This window comes from Panulirus ornatus, chromosome 56 (assembly GCF_036320965.1).
Source record: "Panulirus ornatus isolate Po-2019 chromosome 56, ASM3632096v1, whole genome shotgun sequence".
Lineage (NCBI taxonomy): Eukaryota > Metazoa > Arthropoda > Malacostraca > Decapoda > Palinuridae > Panulirus > Panulirus ornatus.
Genome location: NC_092279.1, coordinates 13,611,590 through 13,624,742, shown reverse-complemented (window position 1 = coordinate 13,624,742; position 13,153 = coordinate 13,611,590). Strand labels below are relative to the sequence as shown.

The 13,153-nt window shown below is 36.9% G+C and overlaps 1 protein-coding gene across 4 annotated transcripts in view; it reads right to left on the bottom strand.

Annotated features, from left to right (window-relative positions):
- LOC139765902 (uncharacterized) overlaps positions 1–13,153 on the bottom strand; it is a 65,783-nt gene that overhangs the window by 31,477 nt on the left and 21,153 nt on the right. For 3 of the 4 annotated variants that reach the window (XM_071693851.1, XM_071693848.1, XM_071693849.1), the window contains exons 9-10: positions 10,628–11,010; positions 6,836–6,910 (exon numbers count right to left, since the gene is read on the bottom strand). In XM_071693851.1, coding sequence (XP_071549952.1) covers positions 6,836–6,910; positions 10,628–11,010 — 458 coding nt within the window. The remainder of the gene's footprint in view (positions 1–6,835; positions 6,911–10,627; positions 11,011–13,153) is intronic. The other variant, XM_071693850.1, reaches the window with a different exon arrangement.

Sequence of the window (13,153 nt, the reverse complement as noted above, 5' to 3'; positions counted from 1 at the left end):
TCTTCTCCTTGTTCCCTCCACCTCCGACACATATATCCTCTTGGTCAATCTTTCCTCACTCATTCTCTCCATGTGCCCAAACCACTTCAAAACACCCTCTTCTGCTCTCTCAACCACGCTCTTTTTATTTCCACACATCTCTCTTACCCTTACGTTACTCACTCGATCAAACCACCTCACACCACACATTGTCCTCAAACATCTCATTTCCAGCACATCCATCCTCCTGTGCACAACTCTATCCATAGCCCACGCCTCGCAACCATACAACACTGTTGGAACTACTATTCCTTCAAACATACCCATTTTTGCTTTCCGAGATAATGTTCTCGACTTCCACACATTCTTCAAGGCCCCCAGAATTTTCGCCCCTTCCCCCACCCTATGATCCACTTCCGCTTCCATGGTTCCATCCACTGCCAGATCCACTCCCAGATATCTAAAACACTTCACTTCCTCCAGTTTTTTTCCATTCAAACTCACCTCCCAATTGACTTGACCCTCAACCCTACTGTACCTAATAACCCATTAAATATGAACCAAATAATCACAGAATCTTTGAAAAGAATAAGAGTTAATTACTTACAGTCTTTAATATATTCCAACATATATTTCAATCCCAGATTCATATTCAGCATGATAAATACCATTTATACTTAGGTTTTCATACAAATCCATCACCATCACAAAATTGCCAAAAATTGCATGTAATAGTTCAGGATATTTTTCAAGTGAAAAAACTTTTTGTTTTAAAATTGAAATACAAATTAATGAAATGCTTATATACGTCAAATGTTCATAGAAAGTATCACATAATACTTCCCTAAGGTGACATATACCTAGTAAATGGGAACCAAATAATCACAAAATCTTCAAAAAGATTGACCACTAATTACTTATTTATATGCCTTAATGCCCCAAACATATATTTCCACTACATACTTGATTTCGGCATGAAGAGTAGACCTTATACTGAGGTTTTCAAACGAATCAATTACCCTAGCAACAATACCAAAAACTGAAGCTAATAGGTCAGGGTTATTTTTTGGCCCAACGACCTTTTTGACTGAAAAGTGAAATATGACATAACGGAACACTTCTATATTTGAATGATCACGGAAAATATCTCACATTGCTTCCTCAAGTCGACATACACCCAATAAACGTGAAATGGATAATATCAAATGAGACGAAAGAGAGAATTTATCACTTATTTATAGGCCTTAGTGTACTCTCGACATAAATTTCAGCCCTAGACTGATACTCAGCATGAAAAATACTACATTTACTGAAGTTTCCAAGCAAATCTATTAACGTCATAAAAAATTTACGTGTTTTTTCTGCGAAAAACTATTTTAATACTGAAATATGACATAATGAAATGCTTTTATACTTCAAATGATCATGGAAAATCTCACATAATACTTCCTTAAGGTGATAGATACCCAATCAATGTGAACTGAATAATCAAAAAATCTTCAAAAACATTACCCACTAATTCCTCACTTCTATGCTTAAAGGTCTCCAAACATATGTTTCAACTCCATGTCTAATTTCCGCATGAAGAATAGTCCTTATACCGAGGTTTTCAAGGAAATCAATAACCCTCACAAAAATACCAAAAATGGAAGGTAATAGTTCAGGGAACTTTTTGGCCAAAAAAACCTTTTTGTTTTAAAAGTGAAATATGTCATGATGAAACACTTCTATATCGGAAATGATCACAAATAATATCTCAATGGTTCCACAAAGTGAAAATATACCCATTAAATATAAACCAAATAATCACAGAATCTTTGAAAAGAATAAGAGTTAATTACATATTTACAGGCCTTAATATATTCCAACATATATTTCAATCCCAGATTCATATTCAGCATGATAAATACCCTTTATACTTAGGTTTTCATACAAATCCATCACCATCACAAAATTGCCAAAAATTGCAGGTAATAGTTCAGGATATTTTTCAAGCGAAAAAACTTTTTGTTTTAAAATTGAAATACGACTTAATGAAATGCTTATATACGTCAAATGGTCATAGAAAGTATCACATAATACTTCCCTAAGGTGACATATACCTAGTAAATGGGAACCAAATAATCACAAAATCTTCAAAACGATTGACCACTAATTACTTATTTATATGCCTTAATGCCCCAAACATATATTTCTACTACATACTTGATTTCGGCATGAAGAGTAGACCTTATACTGAGGTCTTCAAACGAATCAATTACCCTCGCAAAAATACCAAAAATTGAAGCTAATAGGTCAGGGTTACTTTTTGGCCCAACGACCTTTTTGACTGAAAAGTGAAATATGACATAACGGAACACTTCTATATATGAATGATCACGGAAAATATCTCACATTGCTTCCTCAAGTCGACATACACCCAATAAACGTGAAATGGATAATATTAGATGAGACGAAAGTGAGAATTTATCACTTATTTATAGGCCTTAGTGTACTCTCGACATAAATTTCAGCCCTAGACTGATACTCAGCGTGAAAAATACTACATTTACTGAAGTTTCCAAGCAAATCTATTAATGTCATAAAAAAATTTACGTGTTTTTTCTGCGAAAAACTATTTTAATACTGAAATATGACATAATGAAATGCTTTTATACTTCAAATGATCATGGAAAATCTCACATAATACTTCCTTAAGGTGATAGATACCCAATCAATGTGAACTGAATAATCAAAAAATCTTCAAAAACATTACCCACTAATTACTCATTTCTATGCTTAAAGGTCTCCAAACATATGTTTCAACTCCATATCTAATTTCCGCATGAAGAATAGTCCTTATACCGAGGTTTTCAAGGAAATCAATAACCCTCACAAAAATACCAAAAATGGAAGGTAATGGTTCAGGGAATTTTTTGGCCAAAAAAACTTTTTGTTTTAAAAGTGAAATATGTCATGATGAAACACTTCTATATCTGAAATGATCACAAATAATATTTCAATGCTCCCACAAAGTGAAAATATACCCATTAAATATGAACCAAATAATCACAGAATCTTTGAAAAGAATAAGAGTTAATTACTTATTTACAGGCCTCAATATATTCCAACATATATTTCAATCCCAGATTCATATTCAGGATGATAAATATCCTTTATACTTAGGTTTTCATACAAATCCATCACCATCACAAAATTGCCAAAAATTGCAGGTAATAGTTCAGGATATTTTTCAAGCGAAAAAACTTTTTGTTTTAAAATTGAAATACGACTTAATGAAATGCTTATATACGTCAAATGTTCATAGAAAGTATCACATAATACTTCCCTAAGGTGACATATACCTAGTAAATGAGAACCAAATAATCACAAAATCTTCAAAAAGATTGACCACTAATTACTTATTTATATGCCTTAATGCCCCAAACATATATTTCTACTACATACTTGATTTCGGCTTGATGAGTAGACCTTATACTGAGGTTTTCAAACAAATCAATTACCCTTGCAAAAATACCAAAAATTGAAGCTAAAAGGTCAGGGTTATTTTTTGGCCCAACAACCTTTTTGACTGAAAAGTGAAATATGACACAATGGAACACTTCTACAAATAACTTTTCCTTTAGTAGGAAAATACTTCAAGACATTGTAAGGTTTTCTGAGTCATACATTTCATGATAGTGTCAAACCAAAATGTAGTACTTTAATTTCAGATTCAAATCACACAGGAACTTGGATATATATACCACCTGGCAATAATCAGCATGTAAAACATCTAATGGTTTAGAAAACACATTCCTTTGTGAAAATACATTACCAAAAATGTGGTGATGAGGGAATGAGATGGTGATGGTGCGGGATGAGGTGGAGTGAAGGTTACTGTGAGGGATTAGGTGGAGCACTAAGGTGTTGCAGTAACCCCTCGATCATCTGATTCAACAAGTGTTTTAAATGGAGGTGAAAAAGTTCAACAAGGCCAAGGCCTTTTTATAAAATACAACCAAGTTTAGCTGTGTGACAAGCCTCTTTTTCTCTCTACAAAGTTCCACAGCAGCTATGTGAAACATATGTAAGCCCAACAATAACTGAGTTAACTAAGTACGAAACTTAGTCAGAATTGTGGAAGAGTAGTGAATGATGCAAGCCAAGCAATGAAAAGTAAATCCTCAAAGCATGCAAAAGTTTAAAAAGCTGTATGACAGTAAAGTTTAAGAAAGATATTCCATTAATAAAGGACTCCCTCCCTATACACAGTTAGGGACAGACTGACAAAAACAATTCAAACACCATTCTCAATAATCACAAGAGAGCAAAAGTCTGACTAAAAGACACAACTCACAAATATAAAAGTTAGATACCTCGCAAACGCGGGAGACAGCGAAAAAAAAAAAAAAAAAAAAAAAAAAAAAAAAAATTTCATGAAAATAAATTTAGCTATAATGATGCAATTTGCTAACAGGCTAAACAATCATCTAGGTTTAATGACACCACTACCTTAAACACCAATGATAATCTAAATAAATTCCATTCTCTTTCAATGTAATTTTTTTTTTTTTTTTTTTTTTTTCATACGATTCGCCATTTCCCGCATTTGCGAGGTAGCATTAAGAACAGAGGACTGGGCCTTAGAGGGAAAATCCTCACTTGGCCCCCTTCTCTGTTCCTTCTTTTGGAAAATTAAAAAAAAAACGAGAGGGGAGGATTTCCAGCCACCCGCTCCCTCCCCTTTTAGTCGCCTTCTACGACACGCAGGGAATACGTGGGAAGTATTCTTTCTCCCCTATCCCCAGGGATAATGTAATTATATGTACTTAAAAGAGAAAAAAGCCTAATTGTCATAAACTACCATACAGAAAAAGATAGACTGTTAAACACTCAGTCATTTATCATACACATGGTCTGAGAAACAGGCAAACACCACTTATTTAGACCATAGTGTATATGCCAAAAACTGCAGAAGGAAATAAAGAGAACACAATTCTCACTGATTTTCCATATATCTCACTCCCAAAACTATTGCCTCTCATGATCTTTCTTCTCATGCCCAGGTGCATATGCACCAATAATCACCCATCTCTCTCTCCATCCACTTTCAGTTTTACCCATATCAATCTAGAGTTTACTTTCTTACACTCTATCACATACTCCCATAACTCCTGTTTCTGGAGTACTGCTACTCGTTCCCTTGCTCTTGTCCTCTGACCAACCCCTGACTTTACTCCCAAGACATTCCCAAACCACTCTTCCCCTTTACCCTTTAGCTTCATTTCACTCAGAGCCAGAACATCCAGGTTCCTTTCCTAAAACATAGTACCTATCTCTCCTTTTTTCTCATCTTGGTTACATCCACACATATTTAGACACCCCAATCTGAGCCTTCGAGGAGGATGAGAACTCCCTGTGTGACTCCTTCTGTTTTCCCTTTTAGAAAGTTAAAATACATGGAGGGGAGGGTTTCTAGCACCCGCTCATGTCACCTTTAGTTGCCTTCTACGACACGTGAGGAATGGGTGGGAAGTATTCTTTCTCCCCTATCCCCAGGGATACTAATACTAAGCAGGGAAATAAATTTACAAGTCAACTTGAACACATTCAACTTCAAACTGACACAGACAAACTGAGGGAATGGGCTCACGGGAGGAATATGAATTTCAATATCAATAAGTGCAAAGTTTAACCCTCACCTGGCCCCCTTCTCTGTTCCTGCTTTTGGAAAATTAAAAAAAAAGAGAGGGGAGGATTTCCAGCCCCCCCGCTCCCTTCCCTTTTAGTTGCCTTCTACGACACGCAGGGAATACGTGGGAAGTATTCTTTTTCCCCTATCCCCAGGGATGAATATGTCATGGTAAAATACTTTTCAATTCAAATGCCAGCCACAGGCAGTTAAGTTAGGAATAAAAAATCAGCCAACATTTGTTCTCGCTATAGCCTGACTGCTTTTTAATCCATTATTTACTGCCACCTGAAACAAGTGTCGCCATTTTCATTTCAGGGAAATATTTGTCCACAATGAAATGCAAAATAGTAGGGGGTGCTTTGATCACAATCTTCAGGTGTGGTTTCTAAACCAGTTTGATGACTGACAGTATAAAGTCCTTCAAAAGATGCACTAACAGAGCAGCCAGAGACCTTAACAAGAAACGTGCTATTTGAGATGAAAAGAATTACTTTGACAGTATCAAAGCAGTGGTGAAAGTAAAAAACTATGAAATAAAATTGTACATGCTGACAACATACAAAAGTTTAGCATTTTTGTAAGGTAGTTGAGTGAGTTCAAGAGATGAAGCCCCATGACAGCAGAACTCCTTTCCCAACCATACAAATAGGTTATTTCAGGATAATCTATTAATGGCAATAAACTGCAGGTGTTAGGAATGATGTTTCTGGATCATCAAGCATCTCAAAAAGGACGAAACAGGGTAATCAGGTCTGCAAAAAATACCTTGGAATATACCCAACAATATAAAAGGAAATATACGAGAGCCAAGCAAGTAAAATGGAGAGACCCTTCAGTGTACTACAATACTATGTGAAACATTAAACTGCATAGGATATGTACAAATATAATTAAAAGAAATCCATACAAAAGGTTAAAAACAGTTCCTAATGCACCCAGGACAATAATCATGTAATGTGCAAAATGGAAGTAAAAACATTGACGTTAATCAAGACGTGTTCAGTACTATGTGCTCGCCCTGCCAACTGTAAAATCTTGTCATAATTACACAATAGCAGGTAGTCTTCCCCTCCCTCTCACAGTCACACAGATATTCATATGAAACTGAGAAGTGTTAAATTCCAACACTTGTTAGTATTCACAAAACTAATTAAAGAACTATTATTCTGAGACACTCACTCTCTCTGCTGGTTGATCTATCGACACGCTCTACCTGGCGCTTTCTTGTTTCCTCCAACCCATTTAAGCATTTACCTGAAGTTGAAAGGGGTAATAAATTTTTTCTTTGTTGCTTAACAACACATGGAACAACACATGGAACAATCACTTTAATTCTGAAACAAATGGATCTGTAGATATATATATATATCTTCTGAATATGTCGCTGAAAGTATCATGATGAGAAAAATGTTAATAATATCATTAAGAAGCAGAACTAACTGATAATACATGAAAATTGCAATCAATAAGTTCTGAAAGCATGAAGTCGAGCACATCAAGCACATGGATCTTTTGGTGTTTCATGTATGCAACAGTATAAAATATGGGGCAATAATGAAGAGAAGAAATAGGAGAGTATCAGTACAAAGAACACTGTGAGTTAAAAAAAATTATCACACATGATGCCTTTTTCCATATTTAAACAGCTGTGAGGATGCACAGTCATTAAATATTCATGTTCGTCACCAAAATGTTTTTAAGTGTTTGTCTTAATGGCAAAACTAAACATCCCATACAAAAACCATGAATACCCTTGATGTATTTTGCATTTCCAATAGGATCTCAAGCTAGTGAATCAGTTATCCTTCATCTATAATAAAACATAAAACTGAAAGAAAAGAATAACTTGAGAGCAAACATCCCACCCTTACTTCCACTACAAAATAGGAATGGGTGAAAAGAATGAGGAATATTTCAGCATACATATAAACACACACACACACACACACACACATAAATGAGCCAAGGGAGAAAGAATTTTACCTCCGTATTCCCTCCATCCTTCCATCTCCGATTTGGTTTCCCAGTTCTCCTTGTTCCCTCCACTTCTGACACAGATATCCTCTTTGCCAATCTTTCATCACACACTCTTTCCATATGCCCAAACTATTTCAACACACCCTCTTTTGCTCTCTCAAGCACACTATTTTCATTTCCAAACATCTATCTTACCCTTTCATTACTTACGTGATCAAACCAACTCACACCACATATGAGTCTATGGGTCTTTCTTCATCTGTTTCCTGGTGCTAGCTTATTGACACAGGAAATGGCGATCAAGTATAATAAAAATTAATACAATAATATGTATTCATGGAATACAGTAAATTAGAATGATCTGGTATACTCTGGTTGACATGCTGTCAATGGAATGAACCAGGGCATGTGAAATGTCTGGGATAAACCATGGAAAAGGTCTGTGGGTCCTGGATGTGGATAGGGAGCTGTGGTTTAGTATACCATATTCACTTGGTTATACGATGTTCGTCCCCCCCCCCCAAAAAAAAAAAAAAAAAAAAAAAAAGGGGGAGGGGTTGAAGCTAACAGATAAATACAATCAGGAGAATTTTTCAAACTGAGTGCCATCTTACACCACCTCAACAGTCACATGTACCACCACTATCTCACCAAAGTCACCTGTACCACCAGCATCACACTACTTTATCAACCCCACCAGTCACCATCACCATCTCTCCTTAGTCACCACCAACAACAACATTACGATAATTCCATAAACCCTACCTAGAGGTAAATTGCTCAATGCTTTTCAGTCTGAACTAAAGGCAAAATAAACATGGATGCTAGATACATCTGTCAGATACATATTGCTGCTAGCTACTTGCTGTTTTAGCATAGTGCATCAGTGTGTATTCTTAATAGTTTTCAGTGGTTTTCATACACTTTCTATAACAACTGTCACCAACTTTTGAAAAAAGGACAAGATTTAATATTTTCTATATTCAAGGGGGGAAAAGTATGTAAGAGGCATTTCAAAGGTGAAGGTAATAGTGATGTGCAGTTTCACAACTTTGGGGTGTAGCTCAAAATTGAAGTCTACACTTTCCTACATGAAGTATCTCAAAAACTCAACCAGTGGCTTGAATTAAGAGAAGGTACATACCCAAGTAAATACAAAAAATTGGTAAATGTGACCTGAGGCTTTGGAACCTTTCTCTGCATCCCTAAGTGACAATGCAGGGTTACATGATCTTAAGTAATAGTGCAATAATAATCACCATAGTTCCATGAAGTAAAGACATTTAATGCCATGCTAAAGTTCTGTAAAGTAAGATTTTGGGGTATTAAAAGACTCCCACTGAGTCAACACCTTTCAACCTTGCTCCTGTTCTGCATCCCTAGCAGAATAGTTGAAAAATGAGACCTCATGCTCTGGAGTCTGTATTTGCCTTCCTTCAAAATGGCACAGGATTATGAGATATCAGCTTGAGCAATATTTGAGCAGTGCATCTGCTAACACTACGGTTTTATGCAATGAAGGGAATCAATGTCTTTCAGGTTACATAGCGGAGTATTCCCAAGTGGTTTTGTATGGATTATGTTTGTGAAGACACATTCCAACTCAATTCTCTCAGTATATCATCACTATAGGAGGTGAGGCATGGGACCCTGGGCTCCAAGCCTGCCTTTATCATCTTATAGATGGCACAGGTTATGAGTTGATCTTATCCCAAACAAAAACGTGCTGCAATTGCATCACTGAGAGAAACAATCCACTAAATTCATACAGGAAGAGGCCTTTTAAACTGTCCTAGTGAGAAGCAAACCACTCTTACAATACAGGTCAGTATTATGCCATGCATATGTATGAAAAAAAAACTAAGATAAACTGTTAAAAATGAATAACTAAATCTATCTATCTATCTAGCTAGTTATATCTCTGATGCCCATTTCCTCGAAGGGTGTGGCCATGGCAAAAGATCTCAGTAACAGGTGAACTTGTGCCTTTAAAGCCTTGCCCTTAAAAGGCCACTGGCAGAGGGCAACTCTAGCATAGTGTTTCTGGAGGCTTCTATCTAAAGTTCCTACCAAATACTTCTACCTAATTTTCCTGCCTATCTATCTATCTATCTATCTATCTATGTCTCTGATGCCTGTTACCTTTGGGAACTCCCTAGAGGGGGTGGCCACAGCAAAAGAATCTAAAACTGGTTAAGTCCAGTAACGCTTTGTATGCCTCATCTTCAGCAGGCCATTGGCGGAAGGCAATTCTAGCTCAGTGTTCTTAGAGGCTCCTACCTAATGTTCCCACCAACTACTATTACCTAGTAAGTCTACCCAATGTTCCAATCTACTACTTCTACCTACTGCTCCAAACAAATGTTCCTACCTACTACTTATACCTAATGTTTCTACCTAATGCTACCAGCTAATGTTCCTACCTACTACTTCTACCTATTCTACCTAATGCTCCTGCCCAATGTTCCTACCTACTACTTCTACCAAATGTTTCTAACTATGGCTCCTGTCTAATGTTCTTACCTACTAATTCTGTCTATTCCTTCTACCATTTCGCCAAAAGGTAGGGCTAGCGCACAGCACTCTCCACGGGAAAATCTAGAGTTACAAAGAATGAGTTAAGTGTTGTCAAGCGTTATGTGTGAAAAGGAAAGACTGCATGTTTGAGGACAGAATGCCAGCAATCTATGTGTGGGTGAGGCAGAAAAAAAAATTCAAAAATTGCTCCCTCTCAACATTCTCATTTCTCCCTCCTAAAAAACTGTAGGATATAAAAAAAAAAAAATACTAATGTTGAAAATTAAAAATGTTTATCCTTCTTGTATCTGTCACAACCAAAAGGCATTAGTTTGTCATTCTAAGAGCTTTGCTCTGATGCTCAAATATCGTTACTGCGAAACATCACTCCATGAAGAGTCTCTCAGAGGGGTAACCCATAGTTTATTATAATAATCTCATTATTATGATAACTTGGCAATCAGCCATCCTATTTACCTTTTTGAGCAGAGGCAGTTGTATGAGTATGATGAGCACGTGTATGAGTGATGACACTCGTTGTATTGGTAACTGAGCAGCACTTTGTCCCTGCCCCTAATGAAACTTCAGGCGTAGACGGACAACCACCATCACTACAAGGAGTGTTGCTCCGACTGCTCAGAGGAACTTTGGGTGTATGATGAGACACTGAAGAAACAGGATGACTGGCAGTGCTAGATGGAGGATGAGAGCTCGGAAGAATGGTTGTATGTGCACGTGCAGTGGCATGAGAGTCAGGCACATACGGCAAAGAGGGGTCCACCATGGAGCGAGTGTATGATGGTCGAGAGGAACTGATACGCAGAGTTTCCACACCACTCACAAGGCTTGATGGATCACTCCTGCAACAAATTTTTAAAATTCACTCAAACACATAATCTACTGACATTTCAAACATATCAATGAGCTTTGATTTTGACGAATGATGTAGCTCTACTTACTAAGAGATCTATAAAGCACTGATAAGGAAACAGTATATCAAAGTAGATTTAAGTTTCCAGTATCAAAAGTTCAAGTAATATTTCCTTTTGCCTCTTTCTGTTTCCAGGACATGAAGGTGTTTACTGTGCCACGGGATTGACATAACCCAACCTTAACATAGGGAGAAGAGAAAGTTTCTACTCAATAAACCAAAACAAACTTCAGAACCTGCATTTTAATTTAACTAAAACATCTATTTCAATAAAATCTTAAGCTATTACATTTCTGATGGAAACTTCTGTCTCAATCTTTTAAACCACTATATATGATACACTATGAAAAAATTGGAGCACAAGGAACTAAGCAAAGACAGCTCATCCTTCTTGAAGGCATATGCTGGGATGTCTGAATGTGTGTAGATATACCAAGATGACAAGAATGAGAAAGGGAGTATGTTTGGGGAAAGGAACCTAGATATTATGGCTGAGTGAAAACAAGCTAAAAAAAAAAAAGAGAAGGTAGAATGGTTTGTGTCTGTCCTAAGGATAAAGTCTGAGTTTAGAGTGAAGGCAAGAGCAATGGAGAGGTGGCACTTGAGGAAGAGTATAAGGAAGTGAGCTCCAAACTGATGTGGATAAAAATGAACATGGATTAGAAAAAGAATGAAAAAGAGAGGGGTGTTTTAGGACCTGAATGAATGCATCAGCAATTTTGATGGAGGAGATTGAGTTTTTCTGATGGTTGATTTGAATGCAAGCACAGATGGTGCAGCAGGTGTGTCTAACTGGTGATTGTGTGCTAACCAAAATAAATGAAAATGGTAAATAGCTTGTGGAACTGTGCATTGAAGAAGTATTGGTAACTGGAAATATCTGGTTAATAAAAAAAAAAAGGATGTATGTAAATATATGCAGGTTACATGGGTTGATGATGAGTGGACATTACTGGCTTATGTACAAAATGGCTGGCATGTTAAGGAAATAAGGAAAGATTCTTATCACTTCTTGCTGTAGGTGAGGAGGCTTTAGGGAAAGAGGATATAACATGGATGAGAAGAGGCAGTGCAAGTCAGTGAGCTTGAAAAAGAGGCTTGTGTGAGACTGGGGGAAGAAATGCAAAAGGCAAGAAGTTAATCAAAACTAGAGGAGTGTGTGACAAATGGAAGACGTTCTAGAAGTCAATTCTAAAAAGTGCTGGAGAATATGTGGCATGCAGAAGGTGGGACACTGGCATGTGAAAAAGGGTAGTGAGTGGTGAAATGAAGAAGTCAAAAAGATAGTGAAAGAGAAAAGAGAGGCATGTGGCATTACCTGCAGGGAAGGAGTGACTGAAGTGTATAAAAAACGAAGTAGTAGAGGTCATGAGGAATGTGCGGGGCTGAAGAGGGCAAAAAAAGAGATAAAGTGAGAGAGTGTCACTAAGCTTCATGGAGAATAAGAAAACATTTTGGAAGGTGAACAGTGTGAGATGAAGAAAAAAACAAAGAAATGCATCAGTGAAGGATGTACATGGGGAAGTATAAACAAACAAAGAGAAGTTAGGAGATGGTGTGAGTATCATGGACTGCTGAATGTGTTAGATGACTGGGCAGTACTTGGGGCATTTGGGATGTGGAAATATAAATAGGAAGAGAGCCAAGAAATTTTCTTTTTGTGAAATAGGAGGAGGTGAAAGCCTTGCACAAATACATAGCAGGGGAGCTAAGGCAGATTGTTTGGTGAAAAGAGAGGAGGTGAAATCCTTGCATAAGATGAAGCTTTATTTCATCTATCTATCTCTAACTCTAATGCCCATTCCCTCTGGGAACTACCATCAAGGGGGTCACAATGGCAAGTCATAATGCTCAAAACAAGACTTACTTTTCATAGAACAACCAGAAAGCCTGAATCTATCTGCATTCCTAAGGGTAACATTTGTTTTTCACTGTATGTGCCAATTCAATTTAATTTTGTGATGCAACACACGATTATGGCATACTTTTATTAAACTTGAAATGTAATTCATTTCTGCAGATGCCCATGCATTAATACCATCGTTCACATAGGAACATAATGTAAATCAAAT